General features: G+C 40.5%; 3 protein-coding genes across 4 annotated transcripts; all 3 read left to right on the top strand.

The window, feature by feature from the left end:
- The first annotated feature begins 1,768 nt into the window (after positions 1–1,768).
- On the top strand, positions 1,769–6,127 carry LOC122766060 (angiopoietin-related protein 3-like). Its single transcript, XM_044020666.1, has 7 exons — positions 1,769–2,677; positions 2,918–3,028; positions 3,533–3,650; positions 4,110–4,223; positions 4,299–4,394; positions 4,507–4,779; positions 4,871–6,127. The coding sequence occupies exons 1-7, from the start codon at positions 2,177–2,179 to the stop codon at positions 5,080–5,082; spliced, it is 1,425 nt and encodes a 474-aa protein (XP_043876601.1). The 5' UTR covers positions 1,769–2,176; the 3' UTR covers positions 5,083–6,127.
- A 419-nt stretch (positions 6,128–6,546) lies between these two features.
- LOC122778600 (phosphoglucomutase-1-like) lies at positions 6,547–12,174 on the top strand. 2 transcript variants are annotated; one of them, XM_044040687.1, is made up of 11 exons: positions 6,557–6,961; positions 8,271–8,433; positions 8,564–8,710; positions 8,926–9,051; positions 10,066–10,256; positions 10,374–10,528; positions 10,731–10,846; positions 10,949–11,084; positions 11,335–11,518; positions 11,686–11,814; positions 11,886–12,174. In XM_044040687.1, exons 1-11 carry the CDS (start codon positions 6,704–6,706, stop codon positions 11,973–11,975), a joined length of 1,695 nt encoding a protein of 564 aa, XP_043896622.1. In that variant the 5' UTR covers positions 6,557–6,703; the 3' UTR covers positions 11,976–12,174. The 2 variants fall into 2 exon arrangements, with proteins under 2 accessions (XP_043896695.1, XP_043896622.1); XM_044040760.1 differs by lacking the exon at positions 11,886–12,174 and having other exon boundaries at positions 6,547–6,961; positions 11,426–11,518; positions 11,686–11,762.
- A 1,493-nt stretch (positions 12,175–13,667) lies between these two features.
- Positions 13,668–20,091, top strand: LOC122771904 (leptin receptor gene-related protein). Its single transcript, XM_044029865.1, has 4 exons — positions 13,668–13,792; positions 14,132–14,207; positions 18,096–18,282; positions 18,456–20,091. The coding sequence occupies exons 1-4, from the start codon at positions 13,777–13,779 to the stop codon at positions 18,570–18,572; spliced, it is 396 nt and encodes a 131-aa protein (XP_043885800.1). The 5' UTR covers positions 13,668–13,776; the 3' UTR covers positions 18,573–20,091.
- The last annotated feature ends 1,524 nt before the right edge of the window (positions 20,092–21,615 follow it).

The following is a 21,615-nucleotide window of genomic DNA, read 5'->3' as shown; positions in this document are numbered from 1 at the left end:
ACTCCGAGAGGGATTGTGGTTTGACTCAAGGCAGAGAAAAGGGGAGAAACCAGTCTTTACTGGACCAATGGCTGCTAACGGACTGACCACATACTGCACAACAGTTGGCCAAAAGGCAAAAATGTTCTTCAAGGCAGTTTCAGAGAAAGATTTAGAGTTGCATCATATTAAGGAAAAGTGTGTGGCATTAATTCACTTTGTAATTGATTTGAAATATCAGCTGAGAAATGAATGACTTATTGATAATTATTAACTTATATAAATGGACAGTTTTGGCCCACACAGTGAAATACGTGAGGCAGGAGGCTCGCCAGCTTCACAGTATTCATTTCAGTTATTATTTGTGGAAACTGCATTGTAGTGGAAAGTATGGAAGTAAATACTCCTAAGAGTCTTTTTCTTACATTTTGCCAGTCAATTTCTGTTTGTTTGTTTGTTTTACAACTGCTCAGTGAAGAGTTGGAAAAGAAGAAAGAAATGGAAAAGTTAAAAGTCATTCACTAAACCGAGAGGTATGTCAGAGCCGACATCCTTTCCCATTTGACGTGCATTATGTAACTGTGGCTTGTGGTCAGGGGAGTTGCAGGTTATGCTGTAGCTGCATTGGACAACTGGAAATGGTGCAGTCATGCAACACTGACCTATGAATCAAGACAAAGGTCAGGGACCCAATAACTGATGTGGTTTTATTGAAGTTAAAGATGGACTAAAGTAAAGTATGGGTTTGTTAGAGTTCATACTAAGGCTGAGTAAGATTTAAGAACTGTAAGGTTCCCTGACCTGTGTCATTCACTCAGGAGTAGGGAAACACGAAATACCACCTATGTTATGTGAAAGTTATGTTACTATCTTATCTTATATGAATTCATTCATTCTAATACTCATGCAGTGAAGATAATAACAGGCTGATTAAATGACCCAATGACCAGCAGCAGGCATTGAGGTAAGGCAGGCAACTGAAATACACACACACACACAGAAAACACTAGAAAACATAACCACTGTTACAGTGGATCTCAACAGACAACGACAAACATGGCCTTCGAGTGTCCTGCAGCTTGTGCGACAAATGCACTTCTCTTTAAGGGCAGACATTGTGTGTTCTCTAGATAAGATAAGCCATTTAAAACTGGGAACTGACAAAGTAGTTGCCAGTGAAAAGCACTGCATATATTAAACCAAAAAAAAGAACAATAAGTTCAAACGTCATTGCAGTGCCATATTTTTATTTTAACAAAAGAAGCAAATCCTACCACGATAAATTCATCTCATTTGTATTAATGAGCTTGATATTTCATGTCGGACCCTCGCTCGCCTGCTCTTTCACCTGTACTGTTTATCTCACACACACACACACACACACACGGTTGCACTCATTGTGTACGTCTTTGAAGTTGCTGTCGCCTCATTAGAGCTTCATAAATGTGGGTCAATGTACACCCATTCATTTTTGCCTTCTCGTGTTCAGGGGCCCCCTGAACGCAGCGCAGGACTGTGTTTACTGTGTACACACTGTGACTCAAGCAACTCTGCTCTAATATGGCTATAGTTAACTTTTAACAGAGAACCTGGGGCACCGCTCAACAGTTACCTCTCACTTGAAAATTGCAGGGAGCGCGAACCACAAATAAGTGTGTTGTTTGCGAAGAGTGAAAGTTTACTGTTGTAGAAATGTGGACCAAGGTTTTTTTTGCAGACTCAGTGGAATAAAGTTACACTGCGATGCACCAGAGCAGCTTTTCCCTCTGAGAGGCAATGTGTTGCATCCTGCAACCTTCAAACCAAGCCTATTACATATTTATTCATTGATCCTATATGTAAAAAAAAATAAGCCAGCCACACAACAGTAACGGAGAGTTGACCTCCATACAGGTAACTAAAGGTCATGTTAAAACACTGCCTTCACTGCCAATTCACTTTAGACGAACAATATCAATAATATCAAAACTAGCCACTCACATTTAAATACGTTTAAATATGCATGAGAGCTCAATCGACCTATCAGCAGGAGGGAAAATGCCCCTGCATACAGATATTGATCACATGAGATTAATTAATAACCAAATGGTCGACCGTGTCCTTATAAAACCCAAGACCTTTAGTGGCTCTTTGTCCAGTCACAGAGACAGAGGAGGGGCTGCCAGTCATCACACAGCTGGTGAAGCAACAGAACAACATGAATATAAGACTAATTCCTGTGTTTTTTGTCCTGTTCGCTGCTTGTGTCCCCGCTCTCTGTAGCAGAGACGAGGCTACCGCCCCAGTGCCTGGGGCTGAGACCCGGTCTCGCTTTGCTGCTCTGGATGATGTGCGTCTCCTGGCAAACGGCCTCCTCCAGCTGGGCCAGAGCCTGCGGGAGTTTGTGCAGAAGACGAAGGGACAGATCAACGACATCCTGCAGAAGCTCAACATCTTCAACCACTCGTTCTACCAGCTGTCAGTGCTCGCCAGTGAAATCAAGGAGGAGGGCGAGGAGCTGAAGAAGACCACCGTGGTGCTGAAGGCCAACAATGAGGAGATCAAAGGTCTGTCTGCTGAGATCAACTCCAAGGTGGACAACATCCTGCAGGAGAAGAGTCAACTACAGAGCAAAGTAGAAGGTCTGGAGAAGAAGCTGAGCAGCCTCTCGCAGGGTCTGGTGTCCAGTGAACAAGTAGCAGAGATCAATGGCCTGAGGGTGAGTGACCTGCTGTAGAAACATGCACCTGTTTTTAACAAGGTGCATGGATGTCCATTTGGAATACTATAGTATAGACACTATTAGGGATTACGGTGTGGTATATTTTCATCTTTAAATGTGTTTTTGTTTTGCATTGTTCACCCACGTCATGACAAAACTGACTCATAATTACTAAGTTCAACCCCTTGTAATGGGATCAACAGAATCAACAATAATCTCCACTTATTCCATTACCAGGCTGTGATCCACAGTCAGGAGCAGAGCATCACTGAGCTGCTGAAGGCTGTGAGGGAACAGAGCAACCAGATCAACTACCAGAAGACCAAGATCAAGACTCTGGAGGAAAAGGTAGATGTTAGGGACTGTGTGGAAAGTATTTGGACATACTTTAAACTTCAGGTCAGACTTTAAACTTCCAATATTTCATCATCATCACCAGGTTGCCCAGCCACGAGACTCAGACATCTTGTAGCCTATTTTATCAGGTTAAAACAGCGTCAGAGCGAATAAAATATAAAATCAAATATAATATATTCAATAAATCATCTGCTTTTTGCTTCTTCTTCTTCTTCAGAGAAAGTTTTATGATTTTTGAGTTGTCATCATCAAGCCATCTTGACACAGTGCTGACATGATGAAGGAGCTGTCCGTTATATTTAATTCAACTCAGCCTGTGTCTCTGTGATAAATACATTTGTATTGAGTCTTGAGAGCTGAAAAATTGAATTATTATCATAAGGTCGAGGGAAAAAAAGAGAGAAAAAATGACTTTAGTGACAGAGTGCGGAGTGTTTTCTATCATTCTTGGGATTATGCCTGGACACTGAAAAATCTCTCGTTCAATTTTCCCAGCTTACAGTGGACACATCAGCCCAGGAGACCATCGAGAGGACGCCTGAGGTCTTCAGCAGTGAACCTCCAACACTTAAGCCTTTTCAGACCTCAGACTCCTCCAACACCACGGAAATGAGTAAGAGGGATAATAAAAGACTGAACTTTTTTATTTTGCATGCCGTAACAGCAAGGACTAAGGTTTAGTCAGAGTCAGAACGAGTTCAAAGCAATTTCCACCAATTTTCTGCCTCACTTTTGGTCCCAGCAGGCAGCCGCTGAGCTCATCCACAGATTCAGTGTTTATTTAATAATCTTGCCCACACTTTTCTGTTAATGCAGCTGGGATTAGCATCTCTGCTCCAGATCACCACTTTGTAGCTTAACTCAGTTCATAACAGTTTCAATTTATGTTGTGGTGATACTATTCCTCACCTCCTGTGTAGATATACTTCTTCATGTTTGCTATCTGTAGTGAAAGTTGTACTGTGAATATCATGTCAAGGTGTTTTTGTCACTTTGTCTGCCGCTGAGCTTTGCTGCTGAAAGTGAATTTCCCTGGTGGGTGATTAATTAATTCCAATCTAATCCAATCTAGATCTGCCGTCAGACTGCAGTGAGATGTTTATCAGAGGGGAGCGAGCGAGTGGTGTCTACGTCATCAGACCCAACGGATCAGAGCCCTTCATGGCCTATTGTGACATGAGCAAAGGTAATCTAAACCTCACAAAAGAAGTTGTAGACTTCTCCACATCTCAGGCTCACAGTTTAATTTCTTTTCATCCAGATTATGGGGCAACAGTCATCCAGAGACGCAAGGATGGCTCTGTAAATTTTGATCAAACATGGGAGAAGTATGAACATGGCTTTGGAGATTTTCAAGGTATACAACCCATCTGATGTTGTTATGTTATAATCTCAAAATCTTGAATTACATCTCTTTCTCTGCATTTGCTGCTTTTCTTGTGCATCACTTCTGTGTTGATTTAACCCAGGAGAGTTTTGGCTGGGTCTCAGGAAGGTCCACTCTCTCACCGCTCGGAGCGACTCTGTCCTTCACATCCAGCTGGAAGACTGGAAGAACTGCAACTACTTCATCGAGTATAGATTTGACCTCGATGGTCCAGGGAGCAACTACACCATTAACATCACACATCTGTCTGGAGATTTGCCCGACGCCATGAGCAACCACACAGGCGTGATGTTCTCGACCAAGGACAGGGACAATGACAAGCACATGGACGCCAACTGTGCCCACAGCCACACGGGTACGGCTGATGTTTTGAACTCATTATAATGCAAACAAAAAGATAAATAAATACTTGTCTCACACAAACATGTCATTTCTCCCTTCTACAGGTGGATGGTGGTTCAGCGCCTGTGGAGACACCAACTTGAATGGCAAATACTTCCTCATCAGACCAAAGGGACATTCACAGCGCAGGAGAGGAGTTCAATGGAAGTCTCCCAGGAAAGCGTCCTACTCCTTCAAGCTTACTCAGATCTCAGTCCACCGCATGGCTCCAGTCTCAGCCTCTTCTGCTTCATCCCATGCAGATGTCTTTCTTTGATCCATTTCAGCACCAGCGGACTACGGTGAAGAACTTAGAACAAGCAGCAAAGAGTGTCCTCTGCAGGAGAGCCTTAGCAGTGCTTCTTGTGCGCAGCCACAGGTTTGGAGGCTGGAGAAAAGAAAGATGATGATTCGCTAACAGAATCAATGTAGAAAACCATGAATTTCACTCACACAGTGGCATTAAATGCTATGTATCTTTGCTCAGTCACAATATCTCACACGTCAAATGGTATAGAGAAGGAACAAAAACTGAAAGCCATGCGTTTATGTGCAGTTTTCATATCGGGTCACATTGACTCACAGTTGTGCAGTGGTTCCAACCACAGCAGGGTGTCATCCGCTGAGGGATACATCTAAAGGCTCGATGAGCGAAACATGAAAGACTCCATAACTCAGATTCTTCTTTGAAATGTTGGACACATGCACCCTGATTCAAATCTGAAATGTCAGTACGTGGATCTGCTTATGGTTGAACTACTGCAATGGAAACATGGTCCCAGACACACATCGTTTACTTCTAAGGGGACAAAGTCAACAAAACCAAGGGCCCATGGTTAGAAGTAACAGTCAACTTTGCTTTACATGCTCGATTTTTCATATATTTGCTGCATTTTATTTAACTTTTAGGATACTGACCTCTTATAATGCTAATATTCATTTCTGTACATATTTTTGATTAGAAATAATAACATGTTTTACCTTGATCACTTGACCATCACTTTGCCAGACTAACAAAATATTTGATTTGTTGTCATGGGCTTTGATTTGTTAGTAGCCCTTGCACCTTTGAGCCACAGGATGCTCTTTCAGTGTCAACAGAGATCAATCACCTTTGTTTTGAGTCTTGTAAATAAATGACAAACACTTGTTCATGCTATTTCCACATACTAAAACTTTTTGTATTTTGCCCTGGGAGGTTAAGAAACTGTTGAATCCTGTGTTAGAAGTTGCCCTGACTAAACACTAGAGGGCAGAGTGGTTCCATGTACAGATACCTTCTACTCAGATTTGATTGTGCTGCTTATATAAACAGGTTCTCCAAAGTATGTTTTTGTGTTGTAATAGATACTTTGTTGAATGCACATCTGAATATGTGCTTCTAATGAGTCTCTAATTGCTGTTCTCACTCTCTGTTCTCACACTCGGTGTTAAAAGTAGGATAAATATGGCCACACTCTCCTATATCACAGCGTCTTTGATGAAAGATGTCATCCTTCCTTTTGCATATCATTATTCCAAGCACAGCTGCAGCTTTTCACAAACTGTACCCATAACAACCCAGTAACTTCTGCTCAGACACACCCAAACACACACACACACACACACACAACTTTTTGACAGTGATCCCCCTGCACATGTGTGAAGGAGCGTCTTCAGTTACTGCCTGTGCACACACATGAGTTTGAAAGGTTATTTTGGGCCGCAGAGGTACCACTGTAACCCAGAGCTTTGAGTGAAATAATAGGAGGAGCCAGGCTTTTACCCTCCTATTCTGCCCCTGTGTGCCATTCTCCATGTTTACTGACAGGGGATTTCCCTCCAAACAAGAGGTTCCCTGGCACTTTATGCCACAGCATTAGGTTGGATCTTCCTTTTGGTTTTTGGTTTTTAAAACGATGGACAACAGTCCTCTGCAAGTGTTGACTGTCCCTACAGCCCCCTACCCTGACCAGAGACCCGGGACCAGTGGTCTAAGGAAAAAGGTCTTCATATTTCAGTCCAGGAGAAACTATCTGCACAACTTCATCCAGAGCATCTTCTCGTCCATTGACCTACGGGACCGCCAAGGTTCTACAGTAGTGGTTGGTGGAGACGGGCGCTTCTTTAACCGAACAGCTATTGAGGTCATTGTGCAGATGGCAGCTGCCAATGGGGTCAGTGACACTGTATGTGTGTGTGTGTGTGTGTGTGTGTTTACTTGCCTTCACTATGTTTGTTTGTGTACATGGTGGTAAGTGTGGGCACGTGTAAGTGTGTGAGTGAGTGTGCACATGGGTAGATGTGTCACCGGGCAGATCGCTTCATATGTCAATGTCACCTGCCCTCATCACCTCAAAACAACTACTGAACAAATCAAAACAACCAAACGTATTGGTGTATTACAATACTGTACTAACTCTTTAAAACGGTTGCCAGTATATATTCAATATATACAATACATGGTTACTATTAAATGCTAAGAATATATTAAAGTTGCATTCAATGAGTTGGGATTTATTAAGCAATATCAACTCAAGGTCGACTCATCGCCTGTTATTGGAGGTCTTAATCGGAAGACACGGTCCTAGTGAAGGAGTTTGAGCGCTATACATTAACTCAAATGTGTTACTAGAGGAACTGCATCTGCATGAGCAAGTGAGCGATACCCACCAGCTGATGTTGAGTTGAACTTGCTTTGTCAAAATGATCGTCTATTTCCGAGATGAAGCTTGACCAGTCATTTCTTTGGAAAAGTTTATTATATCCATGATATACTACTTGCACATAGTGCATTCATACTGCCCTTTTTATACATTTAGACCTTTCACTTTTCTTTTAATCTAACACCTTCAGCATGTCAAAGGACTGAATTCAGTTTCTTGACTCAATACCTGCATCTCGTCAACCTCAGTTGTGCGTTTTGCTAAATCAAACAGAGTAAAAATGGCAAAGAACCCCTGTCATTGTGGCATCTATGACATTTGCATCTGCCATTAACAATGCAAGACACTGAAAGATGAAAGTGAAATGCAACACAAATCAGAACATGAGCCACTGTGAAATCAAAGTTTGAATGCTGCAGCTGAAAAACTATAGCTGCTTTAACTGCAGCTCTTGGCTCGTCTGCGGTCTTCAAATAGAAACACATGAGGCCTGTTTTGTTTTCCACTCTCCTGCCAGCACCAACTGTGGACCCCGGGTATAAATTACTTAAGATTTCTTCTGGTGCTTTCTTGGATGGATGGTATAAACCTCCTTAGTGGGTTTCAAAATACACGCACACATGACAGCACTTGCTCTTGATGTGTGTGGCAACTGTTGTTCATTAGACGGAATTCTGATCCCTCTGAGTTTTAGGAAGACGTACGACACGCCAAACCTGATATTCTGTCACATTTTCACCCCTCCCTCCTCTCAGATATTTTAAGATACGCATACTAATTCCTGCCGACTCATGCACACACCTGTGTGACATTTCCTCAGGTGGGCCGTCTGATTATTGGACACCACGGGATTATGTCCACACCGGCTGTCTCCTGCGTGATCAGGAAATACAAAGCCATCGGTGGCATCATCCTTACTGCTAGCCATTACCCCGGTGGACCTGAGGGAGACTTTGGCATTAAGTTCAATACTGTGAACGGAGGTATGGTAACTGGAGAGGTGGATGAACAAGGCTCCATTCACACATGCATGAGAGTTTATGCGGCACCTCACATCATTCTTCACATCCCTATACTGACCGTATAATGTTGTTGTTGTTTTTCTCAATCTAGGACCAGCCAAGGAGGTTGTCACAAACAAGATTTTTCAAATCAGCAGAACCATTGAGGAGTTTGCCATCTGCCCTGGACTTCAAGTGGATCTGACAACACTAGGAAAACAGATGTTTGATCTGGAGAACAAGTTCAAACCCTTCACTGGTGAAGTTTGGCATTACTCTGTCACCTATCACTTCAAATAGGGGGAAGATAGTGTGAAGCACAGAGAAAAGCTCTCTTTTTTATTGAAAAAAAATACAGCAGAACTTACATTGACAACGAAGATGAAACATAAACACTGGCTGATTTGGTTATAAACCACAAAATCAAGTCAAAGAGTCACTGATGACTAACACATTATTTGTGGTTGTGTTCAGTGGAAATTGTGGACTCGGTGGAATCCTACGCTAACTTGTTGAGGAACATCTTTGACTTTGCGGCGCTGAAGGAGCTTCTCTCGGGAGAGAACCACATCAAGATACGACTAGATGCCATGCATGGAGGTGAGAGAATAACATATCATTAAGGCAGTCTCCATTACACATACACTGTATATAAAAAGAATATAGTCTTCCGGTTGTAAAATGAACTGCTGTTTTGAATCCTCCACATTTGCAATTTGACCAGTGCTGGTCAAATACCAGCTGTCAATCACACTGTGCTCACTTCCACATGACGTGCTTTTTTTCGTCTATTTTCCTCTCAATGGTAACATCACTGACAAAATTGACATCATGTTCTTTTGAAGAAGACCTGTACAGAGTGATTGGAACCTTTAATGTAGGCTTATTTTGCCACAGACTTCCCTTTTGCCCCCATTTGTTAACTGCTACTTCCTGGGCTTCACTCACAAACTCATAGTTTCATCTAATATTGTCACAGTCTACGCCATCAGACTGAAAAACGTGTCAGTGGATGTGAATTCCTCTAACAATCTGTGCTCATCAATTGTGTGTCTTTCTAAGTGAGTCAAACGTTGTGACGACAAACAGCCATTTCATGATGCTCGTGGTCCTCGCTTTTGTTTGCATGAGGTCAAATGTGAAGGACAAGTCACGCCACCAGTCAGAAAACACGCGAGTCTGGAATCTGGTTGGCCTCTCATGTTTGGTGAATCCATTTATGGAAGTGCGTCAGTATGACAGAGAGTGTTGGTGTTCCAGCACTGGAGAGATGACACAGTGTTGTCGGAACTTTAGAACACATCGTTATGCTTGTGTTACAAAGGTTGTTTTAAATATCCCCAAACACTGAATCTGAAACTAGTGGCCCATCAGTTGCCTCAAACTCCTTACTAACAACTACATAGACTCCATCACAGTAAGTCATGACAACTGTTGTTATTGAGAACACACTTAAACTATAAATCACATAACCTAGACACTATAAATCTGGTTTTCGTCTCAGTTTTGTTCACTCTCAAAAAACATTTTTTGGAAACAGATTCTGGTCAGATCTGATTATGACAGTTATTGACTTATACAAACCTGTCTTTTCTTTCGGCCTTGTCTGCTCAGTGGTAGGACCATACGTGAGGAGAATACTGTGTGAGGAGCTGGGCTGTCCTGTCAACTCTGCCATCAACTGTGTCCCAATGGAGGATTTTGGTGGTCAACACCCAGACCCTAACCTCACCTATGCTGCAGATCTGGTTGAGAGCATGAGGGATGGACAGTATGATTTTGGTGCAGCTTTTGATGGAGACGGGGTGTGTGTGTGTTTTTTAATTCCTTTATTTCTGCTCTTTCCAAGTAAAAATGTCTGGAAGTTGGGCCTGGAGCAAAGGCCAGGACTTCTAACCTCTGATTGGCTGCTGGCTTTCTAGGACCGTAATATGATCCTTGGCAAACATGGCTTTTTCGTCACGCCGTCAGACTCTGTGGCCGTGATTGCTGACAACATCTTCTGCATCCCATACTTCCAGCATACAGGGGTGAGAGGCTTCGCCCGCAGCATGCCCACAAGTGCAGCCTTAGACAGGTAAAACTTTGACTGAGTGCTGACCTGCAGTTGGCAAAAACAATTAGCCGTCATTTCTTACTTCAGTCAAATCAAACTAAGATTGTTTTGAAGACTGTCCAATTTAACTCTAATATTTCAGTTTTTATAACAATTAAGATACAGTTGGACATGTAGAAATTAATCTCAGTGTTGCCTTTGATTGACGCCTCCAATGCCCCAGAGTAGCCAGAGCAACAAAAATAGAACTGTATGAAGCTCCCACTGGGTGGAAGTTCTTCGGGAACCTGATGGATGCAGGCCGACTGTCTCTCTGTGGAGAGGAAAACTTTGGTACAGGTACTGTATTATTTCAACATGTTATTAGATCAAAAGTAGCTCCATTTACACTAAAAATCTGTGAGGGGGAAAAAAAGAAGCGTTCATCAGATTGTCTTTCAGGTGGAGACCACATTCGGGAGAACGATGGGCTTTGGGCCGTGCTGGCATGGCTGTCTGTCTTAGCCACCAGACGGCAGAGTGTGGAGGATATTCTTAAGGACCACTGGAAGAAATATGGAAGAAATTACTTCACCAGGTGAGATGGTGGTATATCAAAGGTGGGCTGAGAATTCCCTGTGCTGCGCCATGTAAAAATGGAAAGCAAGCCATGACTGACCTCTAGTGGAAAACATATGCCTTTACACTTTTGGTTAGTTATTAACTGACAAATAAAATGAGCTCTATATGCTCTGTTACTGGGACATCCATATGTATGAAACAAAAAGGGTGAGATTTCTAAGACTAATATGTGTTTTGTTATTAAAAGCAGCTGTCGTTTGCCCCAGATACGACTATGAGAATGTAGACATAGATGCAGCCTGTGAGATGATGGAGGATTTGGAGATCATGATTGCCGACAAGTCCTTCTCAAAACAGAGATTTGCCGTGGAGGACAAAATCTACCAGGTGGAAAAAGCGGACAACTTTGAGTACACAGATCCAGTCGACAGCACCATCTCCAGGAACCAGGTACATTGTGTGTGTGTGTTCCTATAATGATAATGTTGTTTTGTGTAGCGATAAAGGGACTGGTCACGGGGTGTTTAGGCTTTCACAGCATCAGAGCCAGTCCACTGCGTGCTGCTGCAAATCCCTAAAGATGAGAGATGATCCATGCTGGGCTGTGTTCACTGCAGGGTTTGCGGATAATCTTCTCTGATGGCTCTCGAATCATCTACAGACTCAGTGGGACAGGTAGAGATGGGGCAACAGTTCGCATCTACATTGACAGCTATGAGAAGGAGCAGATTTTTGAAGACACACAGGTAGTGTTTCGTTCATTATTCATAAGTAAATGTGTCTCTGTGTACTTCATCATTTTCCGTTATTTGGACAGGTGATGTTGGCACCACTGGCAACAATTGCTCTGAAGATTTCCCAGCTCCATCACAGGACAGGTCGAAGTGGCCCCTCAGTTATCACATGATTCCTTAAATGACTCTTATTTTACTCCATCGTTGCTAAAGTGATGCCCTTTTATCTTTATTGTCTTTCCAGATTTTTGTATGAACTGAGCTTAAATTCCATGTATGGCTGCACAACATGCTTTGGTTTGCATTTTAGATTGAATTATATCCAGTGACTGTCTCTGTAACACATTAAACAGCTTTTTATTTTTGGTTTAATGTGTGATGAGTGTGTGTTTTTCTTTTTATGCCGCAGCAAATAGGTTGTATATTTTGGTCCATGGGGAATTTAATTTTATCTGTAATTAGTATTTGCACCTATGGGTTGCTTGCAACGCTCTCCTGAAGATTGAAACAGCTTGTCAAAACATAACATTGGCCTTTTTATACACAGCATGTGGTATGAACGGAAGCAGATTCATTTCCTGTCTGAAACTGTTTTTAGAGAAATATCTTTCCAAAATGTGCGTTGCATGATGAGATTACCAACTTTGTGGGTTTACAGAAAGGAGTGCAAACGACTACTGTAAGGCAGCACACTGTTTCTTACATATACTGTCCATTTTCTAACACAGCCAAAGCTCATTTTCAAAGCAGAGAATTGAAGCCTAACATTATTATTTGGATCACACTGACTCATTATGTGGGAAAATGATAACTCATCACCAAATAACAACCTGACACATGCTGGTGCTGCATTAACACAGACACACAAATATCCTTCCGCTTTGGCATTTTGCAGATACTGTTTGCAGAAATTTTATTAACCTCTATACTCTTAAACCATACGGTTTACTAACTACACCAAGGTGACTCAGGAAAGATTTAAGCTGTAGAAAGGAGCTTATCCAGCTTATCTGGTGGCCACATAATTTCCATCTGGATGTCAGTAGCATCAGTCCAATAACATCTGGTCAAGCTCTGTGATCAATCAAGCACACTCTGTTTCTTCCAGTTTCATTTCCACATTACAGTGAACCTGAGGCCCCACCACACACTGAGTTCAGTCCTGGTTTATCTGAGATCATCTTTGTGTGTTTTGATTCCACCAAAATCTTATTTAATTATTAAATTGGTGGATGTTGGGTTTTCTTTCAGACCATTTAAGCCAAGTAAATTTTATTGATATAGCCCAAGATCACAAACACAATTAGCCTCAAACGGCTTTATAGTCTGCACAGAAAGTGACACCCTCTGTCTCTGCACAAAAATGGGAGCTCCCTGTACCAGGACGGACAGACATGCAGTAGGTGTCACATGTACAGAAACAAGTTCAGGAGACTGCAAACAAAGCATCAAATTTACAAAGAGCGGAAAGAGAAGAAGATGGAGACCATGGAGCATTTAAAATGACAATCATCATCATCCTCACTATTATCTTCATCATCTCGTCCCAGATGTCACTTGCCCCAACCTCATCTGGGTTCATTCTAGCTTCTCATGGGACCCTCAGAAAAGGACAAGCCGTTGATGACGGGTGGATGAGGATAATATTATCATATATAGAAATAGTTATTTACATGTATTCACATATATATAATTTTTGTTTCCATTTGAAGAAGTGTTGAAGTTTGTTGTATGAAAATGTCTGTTTTACGTATCTTTTACAGGTCAATTTAAATGTTGACTTTTGTAAATGCTGGGACTTAGCTCATACTGAGCTTCGTGCTATCGTACTGTCGCTTTAAGACGGTCACATGACAACAGAGAAGGACCTGATAGAGGAAGCAGGAAGTCGGTTTACCAAGAGGAGGAGAGTCTGAGCACATAAACAATACGGACATAAAACAGAAAAACACGTCTTTCTACACATCCACAGCAATGGCCGGCATTAAAGGTATTTTATTTAACGACCTAATTACTGCGTATTATCTTTGAGAGAGTCGCATTCTACTTATTCTGTGTTAGTGCTACAACAACAGTACCCAACGTTATTCTTTTAGTTTTTCTTTTGTTTTGAGACCTATGCTGAATCATGTCGAAAGATCACGTTACAGGGAAATGAAAATGCCTTTCACGCTGTTCCGTTCCGTTATTAACGTATTGAGTGGTTATAAGTGTAAGAGAAATGAGTGAATCGAGGTCATTTTAAGTGTTCTTTTGTTTGAGGTTTGGACAGTAAGTAGCATCTCTGCTTGTGTAATTGAATGTGACTCTAATGTTCCTCCTCTTTCAGCACTGGTTGGTTTGTCCTTCAGTGGGGCCATTGGGCTGACATTTCTCCTGTTGGGCTGTGCACTGGAACAGTACGGGTATGTTCCTCTGAACGACAACAGCTTTAATAATCATTGCACTGCCATTCTTAAAGGGACAGTATGGGGAATTCTTTCTTTTAATGATTAACAAAAATAAACTCTGACTGCTTCTGGATGTTCATAAAAGCGTCTCCAGTATTTTATTATTGTAGCTGAGGGTATTTCACATATTAAGAAACTTAAATGTCCAGAAAAATATCTTTGGCTCCATGTTTGCCACTTGAATTTATTAGAAATGCAAATAACACTTTTAAAAGGACAGTACAATTCAATTTCTAATAGTTTTTCATAACTCTTTAACGTATTAAATGTGAAAAATGATCAAATGCAGCAGACGGAAATACGATTTAATGCCGCAGTTTTTTTCTCTCTCTCCCCTCCCTCCCTTTTCATCCACCCCCTGACTAACAACAATGACCCCATTCAGACCTGGTATTAACATCTCCTCAGAGACCACCTCCTCAGCTGTCGTCTTCTGATCTACTGATCTAAACTTCTCAGCACCCATGCGATTATTTGCAGGCACTACCACAACATTGCCACCAATTGTTACATGTTTTTTCTAAAGGTTAAAAGCTTATGTCGTGTTTCAGTGTTGTGAGTGGTGCTTGGATTCACTGAGCTCTACGTGACCTTTTTTCCCCTCTCTCTCTACTTAGACACAGACAGACAAGCATAAACATGTCTGCTGTCAAACACAGACACTTCTGTACTCAATAAAACCATATTTTTATTCTTGCAAACATACTTGACACCATTGTGTATTTGCATTTTGGATGGGGACTTGAAATCCGATCACAAGTGGTCACAGGAGACACATCCAAACAGATGTTCATACCAGGTCCAAACAAGGCATTAGTGAGCCAAGGTAATATACCAAGACATAAATAATCAAAACAAGAACACAAAAAAACAACAGACTACCATATCCTACTCATTCCTCCTAATCACCAACGGTATACTATACATAAAAACATACATGATGCAGACATAGTACATGGTATATGGGCCATTCTACCGAATTCGTGCAAAGTCCAGAGTTGGAAACACATTTTCAAAAGTTGTTTTTTTCCAAAAACCTTGTCCATACATATATTGTACCATATTTCAATGGTACATATCTAGTAAAGGCGCAGTCAAATTTCATATATTAATGTCTGCCTGTTCTTGAAATGTTTTTCAACTCCTGAAATTTGTCACTACCGTAACACAGCAACACACTGCAATAAAAACCATTATATTAATCTGTTAATATTGTGTGTCCATACACCCTCTAAAGAATAATTTTAGTAATTTATTATGAAGGGTTTTACAACTAAATCACTTAAAATTATTTTTTAAACAATATTTCAAAGTTTATTTTCTAAGACTCATCAAAATTGAAATGCAATCTTTTTTGTAAAATGAATTACCCTGATCATAGAGATCTCAGAGTTCATTAGTTATTACATTGAATGTATATTTAACCAATAGTTATCATAAAATGTTATTTAATGACTCAATTCTTATTTTATTTTACAAAACATTCACTGTTACGGTAGTGACTGCACTGTTTTGCTTGTGACCACAGTATTTTGTTTGCAAGGTTGTATTATATCCCCTCAACATTATTGCTTAATATTAACTCATAACCTGCCTTTTAATGTGAATTTTACAAACACAAATGTTATGTCTCTGACAGGTGAACTTTAGATGTGGGTTGTCTGCAGTCGTGTTGAGAGCTGCCTGTCGGAGCTGCCTAGTGTTTCTCTGAGCATAGAAACAAGATTGTATTTTCTGAGCAACCTGCTTGTCAATGCGCTTCTTAATCCATGTTTCTCTTTATAATTGGCAGACTTGTATTTTTTTCTGCAAATTGTGCATGAGTGTGTTATGGAAAAGAAGGGTCTTTCTGATATGCGCAGGAACTCTGTGCTTCCATACTTCCTTCTGAGTTTTTGTTCTTGCAGAAAATTTTGACTTCTCTGGCCTCACGCACAATCTATGGCACCGTTTTCTATATTTTTCTTTCTTCCATTCAAGTTTATTTTTCTGTGGTCACGCATTCCAACGTCTCTTATTAGTCTCACTAGAAGTGCGTGGAGTAACAGTCTCACTAGAAGTGCGTGGAAGGTGAGGCGGCATGGGAGAAGGCGTGGCAGAGGGTGTGGGAGGTGGCGTGGAAGTTGTGCACAATCTCTCCACCTCTCTTTGACTTTTCACCAATAGCCTGTGATGTTGCTGTCTTTTTCGCCATGATCTTCTGACCTTCCTTTGCTCCCTGTCAGATAAATCACTGATAGATTTGATCTTTCCTCCTTTCTTTCGTTTCTAGTTTCGTTCTCTTTCCTTCTTTCCTTATCATATCAAACATTATTTAGCACTCTGAGATTCTTAAGAATGAAATGTGCTTTACAAATCAAATATAATAACAATATTATTATTATTATTATTATTATGTTTTAAGAGTATAATGTAATAATAATGATGAAAAATGTCCTTAAATATGTGGAACATTACATGTTGTCACTACCATAATGATTATGTCACAACCGTAACGTTACAATTTGTTACGGTTGTGACTGTTACGGTTGTGACATTTTTAGCTAATTCCTAGCATAACTCAAACATGCTAACAAGTAATTGGCTAGGAACAGATGTTTGAACAGTTGTACACACAACAAAACATAATATTTTGTTTTGAGCCCCCAAAAGTGTATTTACTTGGAGATAATATGTGTACGGTTGTGACAATTATTAATGTAACATGCTGATTTTCAGACTTTGGAGGCCATTTACTTAAAAATTATGAGAGGTAATATCTCACCATGCAGCCATGAGGGACAGGGATGCAGTGTCATTTCTTGGTCAGAAATTCTGGGGTGTGACTAAAACCAGGCTCCACCCATGTGGTAAAACAACTCGTGTTACGGTTGTGACATGAAAGTGTGGGACAGCATTTTTTAAAGCATGTTTTGTAATTTTAAAAAAAACTTCAAAATGAATCTAAATGTTTTACATTCTGTTTAAAAGCAACCAAACATATATTTTAAAATACACCATTGGAAAAAATGACAAAATTCTTTTAAGTATTATTTTCATGGATTGAAATTTAGGGCTTAGAGATTGGGACAACTACTTCCCAATAGAAAGTACCTAGGAAGGTAGCATAAATGATGATTTTGTATATATTTAGCTTAATTACTAAATAGTTACAGTCTTGTGTTTAACTAGATCATAACATAATCTTAGTAAATATTGAAGGTCTGAATTCTTAATTGTTTTGTTAAATAGTTTTTTTATTGTGGGACAGCAATTTGCACGAATTCGGTAGAATGGCCCATATAACATTCTGAACAGGTATGCAAGCAGGAAAACTGATAGTAAAGAATACATTTACTTTAGTAGCTGTGACCCGCAAATAATAGTTTTAGTAATAGTGTCTTAGTAAATATACAGTATTACAGTAGTACAGATGAGCCTCCAGAGTGTTCTAAAAGGATGACTCTAGGTCCTTATTCCAACCCTTCTATTTGTTCTACCTCACTCATCGTTCAGAGAACTGGGTTTAATCCTTAACCTTATGTTCTTTTTAAAACATTTGTTTCACATTGCTCATGTTTCACAGAACCAGAGATAATTCCCTAACCTAATGTTCACTGCCGTCTAACTTTACCAGCATAGCTGTTATGTTTCTGCCTTCCCTCCATCAGTTGTGATGTAAAATGCATCGCATCACTAAGAAACACAGAGAGAGTCATTTGGACCATGGTTTCAATGTAACAGACCTTTGTTTATATTAAAAAGTTTCACAGTACAGTTTTAGGTTTGTTGTGTGTTTATTTTCTGATGCTCATCATCATAAAACGGAAACATCACTCCGATTGTTCCACAACTGTGTTGCAGGGTTTACTGGCCGCTGTTTGTTCTGATCTTCTACATACTGAGCCCCATCCCGACCTTCATATCCCGACGCATCAGTGATGACACAGACTCCTCCAGCAATGCCTGCAGAGAACTGGCCTACTTCTTAACGACTGGCATTGTTGTATCATCTTTTGGGCTCCCTATTGTCCTAGCCCGCACCAGCACAGTGAGTTCTCGTAGCCCATGTTGAAGCATTTACTGTAAATGTTGTCTTTTATCTGTTTGTGTAGACATACATGTACTCTGTCTGCTTCACATCGGCTCTTACTAGATTTATGTCAATATATCTTGTGGAAAGAAACCCAATATGTATGAATATACAGTATTTCTCTCTTACAGATCCAGTGGGGTGCTTGTGGTCTGGTCATGACAGGAAACGCTGTCATCTTCTTCACCATCCTTGGCTTTTTTGTTGTGTTTGGAGGCGGGGATGACTTCAGCTGGGAGCAGTGGTAGAGTGCCTTTGCCGACAGTGGACAGACATGAGGACAGAAGGATGGATGGATGGATGGATAGATTGGTGGGTAGGAGGATAGTTGGATGGATTATCTAAAGACAATGGAGCACGTGTGTCCTGAAGTCAATGGGGATGGTGATCAGTCCGCAAAATTTACTGGGCATGTTATCAGGCTGATGTTTATATTAGGGAGGAGAATACAGACAACTCTGTGTACCTCATTAATGTGCCTTATGTCTCAGACCAGGAAAAGAAATATGTCCATGCCTTGCTTACGTTGTTTCACCATCACTATCCACCTTAACACGTGTATTTTTCCTTTGCTTGACTTTGTTTCAACTACTTTTCACCACCCTGTTCATTACAGCTACCTGCTATTTTATTATGCTTCAGTTAATCAATATCATAAGGGATCCTTAAGCTAAAGAGTTACTTTAATATAAAACACAAGGCTTGCTGCATTTTCTGCCATCACTCTTTAAGGGGAAGTGGCTGTACCGAATTATTACTAGCACTGTTTGCTAAGTGTAGAAGCAGGGCAGGTTATCCTCATACTATCTGTTGACTAGTCGTAGGACTCATAATCAGGTTAAAAACAAAGTTTGTGTTTTTGTTTTCAAGACTTTAAAGCCTTTTTGTTTTGGTGCAATTGTTTACATTCACACCAAAGATTATTTTTGGACTGCAAAAATGGAGCATGTTCAGTACTGAACTTTTAGGTTTTCATCCATACCATGCAGCAACGTGATGCTCACATAGCATTTGACCATACACGGTTTAGTGTGCATTGTACATTCATTTAAGCCTCAATGTTCAGCAGTTGTATGTGAACCCACATTTGTTTGATATTCCTGTGAATAACAAAGAATTATGCGTAATACTGACAAAAGATTATGATCAGAATAATATTTTTACACGTTGAAAGGTAACTACTCTACATGTATGCTTATTAGGCTAAGTGTACGTGAATGGAGAAGCCTTAACCTGCAAACTAAGTCATATCATAACATAAGTGCCTGCGTGAACGGATTATAGCTAAAGTTGGTGTTTGAGATTTGAGTTAAAAAAACAATAACAACATTTGCATTTTTACAATTGCATTTCCTCATCAGGGGCCATTGAAACATGTCACTAGAAATCAAAATCTCATCCTTGTTTTTTTGCATATTGTTTTGGCAGTAACTGCTTATTAATGAGGTTCTTGTTCTCGTTCTTTTTTTTTATGATTCCCTTCCACTTCAGAGACTATCAAAGATATGTATGTTTTTTTTAAAGTTATCTTGAATGTCCTGTGTTATTTCATATTTCGTCAATGTCTCATATGCAAGTGCTTCACATGCAAAACTATGACATACTTTGTGTCCCACAACTGACATTTAGAATTGGAAGATTCGTTCTTCATACCCATTCTTTTGAAACACTAACAACTGACACAGCGCTCCCACAGGTTCTTTTATAAGCTCCGGACTGCCTTTTGTTACCTAACGATGATTAAAAGTCTCTGTGTAGTGAAACAAACGTATGGAATTTGTCTTGTTCTTTCACTCCTGCTGATGTGATGTGATGTGATGAACAGCGCAGCTTCCTTTGGTCAGTGAAGTGCATGGTGAACTTGATTTGACCACTTAAAAAGCTTGTTTCTGTTCTGTGCTGATGGTATTTGAACGATGCATCCAAATTGACACCTGTACAGAGTGTAGCATCTAACCTTTGAACAGCTTCCCACAAGACGCTGACTGTTGTGAGTGGGTGACTCTGTTTTGGTGGTAGGTTTGATTCTGCCTGACCAGACGGTGCAAGTTAATCTTAGATGAGACTGACTGAAATTCAGGTGTGAACAGCGGCTAAATAATTTAGATATTTTTGCAATATTTAACTGGCAGCATGCAAAACAGCTCAATGTCTTTGCCTCGTAGTCCTCGCTCCTCTGTGTCCATCGTTGTTTTGCTCCCTGCAGGCACACTGACATTAATAATACAGATCGCCGGTTGAGGGAAGGCAGTCAAAACAGCAATGATAAAAGCTAGAATTATCTATTCAAGGTTAAATAGCCCATGATTGCAATCAAACTTGAGTGATTTCATTTCATACTCTGCTCCTGTGTGTCAAGACGCCACTGAAGCGGCAGACTTGCCAATTTGAGTGTGAAGCAGAGTGCAGTGCACTTTAACTGAAAAACAAAAGGAAACCCCCACTCTGCAAATGAATTATTCTATGAAAAACATCTGTCCTCCTGCCTCGAGCTGTATCATATTTCACATGAGGAAAGAGACGCCGTGTGCCGAATGACAAGCAAAGAATTTAGTGGTTGTATAAACACTATTGTGTGGAAAACAAGTACAAAGACGACCTATAAAGATGAACTCCTGCTTAAAAAAAGTAAGGGAACCCTTAATTACCACTTCTCTGTGTGACATGTTGGTGATTTTTGGTTTCTGTTGGTGTATGTTAAATTGTTGTCAAAAAAAAAAGAATGTGTGATTTAGTTCCCCTCAATCATTTTATTTTTTTTTAGCAGGATATATGGAGCCCTGCTAGATTATACGGGGTTACACCTTTACCCATAATGGTTTCCAAGCCAAGTTTCTAATCCTGGACCTGTATGTGCAAGACAAGGTCCATCCAAACTGGTGAGAGTCCCTGAGGTGGATGTGCCAAGCCATCTGTTTACTCCATATATCATGAGGAAAAGCTGGGGATGGATACGTTTTGACAGTGTTACTTATATGAGAGTGAAATTGAATGAAAACACCCCTTTCCCCATGGCTCACTTTAAAGACTGTGGGATCACATGATTATGGGCTACACTATATCACACAGCATATGGCCCGAGACCTTGGTGGAATATAGATATTTTCCCAGAGAGAGAAAAGTAATAAAGTCATACTACATTCACAGTGTACTCTCTCTCTGTGTGTGTGTGTGTGTGTGAGAGAGAGAGAGAGAGAGAGACACTTAGTATAAAAAAGATAAAGGTGAAGATTACCCAGGGACACCCATCTCTGATCCTGGACAGCCGTTGCCTGGCAACAGCTGAAGAAT

This window comes from Solea senegalensis, linkage group LG1, assembly GCF_019176455.1.
Source record: "Solea senegalensis isolate Sse05_10M linkage group LG1, IFAPA_SoseM_1, whole genome shotgun sequence".
NCBI classification, from domain to species: Eukaryota; Metazoa; Chordata; class Actinopteri; order Pleuronectiformes; family Soleidae; genus Solea; species Solea senegalensis.
This window is presented reverse-complemented; position numbering and strand designations above follow the sequence as displayed.

Excerpts from the sequence above, each read along its gene's own strand:
- LOC122771904 (XM_044029865.1), top strand. Across the intron at positions 14,208-18,095 it reads TGTGCACTGGAACAGTACGG|GGTTTACTGGCCGCTGTTTG; the intron begins GTATGTTCCTCT and ends ACTGTGTTGCAG. Across the intron at positions 18,283-18,455 it reads TCCTAGCCCGCACCAGCACA|ATCCAGTGGGGTGCTTGTGG; the intron begins GTGAGTTCTCGT and ends TCTCTCTTACAG.
- LOC122766060 (XM_044020666.1), top strand. The coding sequence starts at position 2,177 with ATGAATATAAGACTAATTCCTGTGTTTTTTGTCCTGTTCGCTGCTTGT. Across the intron at positions 3,029-3,532 it reads TCAAGACTCTGGAGGAAAAG|CTTACAGTGGACACATCAGC; the intron begins GTAGATGTTAGG and ends CAATTTTCCCAG. Across the intron at positions 4,780-4,870 it reads CTGTGCCCACAGCCACACGG|GTGGATGGTGGTTCAGCGCC; the intron begins GTACGGCTGATG and ends TCCCTTCTACAG.
- LOC122778600 (XM_044040687.1), top strand. The coding sequence starts at position 6,704 with ATGGACAACAGTCCTCTGCAAGTGTTGACTGTCCCTACAGCCCCCTAC. Across the intron at positions 8,711-8,925 it reads CAAGTTCAAACCCTTCACTG|TGGAAATTGTGGACTCGGTG; the intron begins GTGAAGTTTGGC and ends GGTTGTGTTCAG. Across the intron at positions 11,085-11,334 it reads GGAAGAAATTACTTCACCAG|ATACGACTATGAGAATGTAG; the intron begins GTGAGATGGTGG and ends CGTTTGCCCCAG.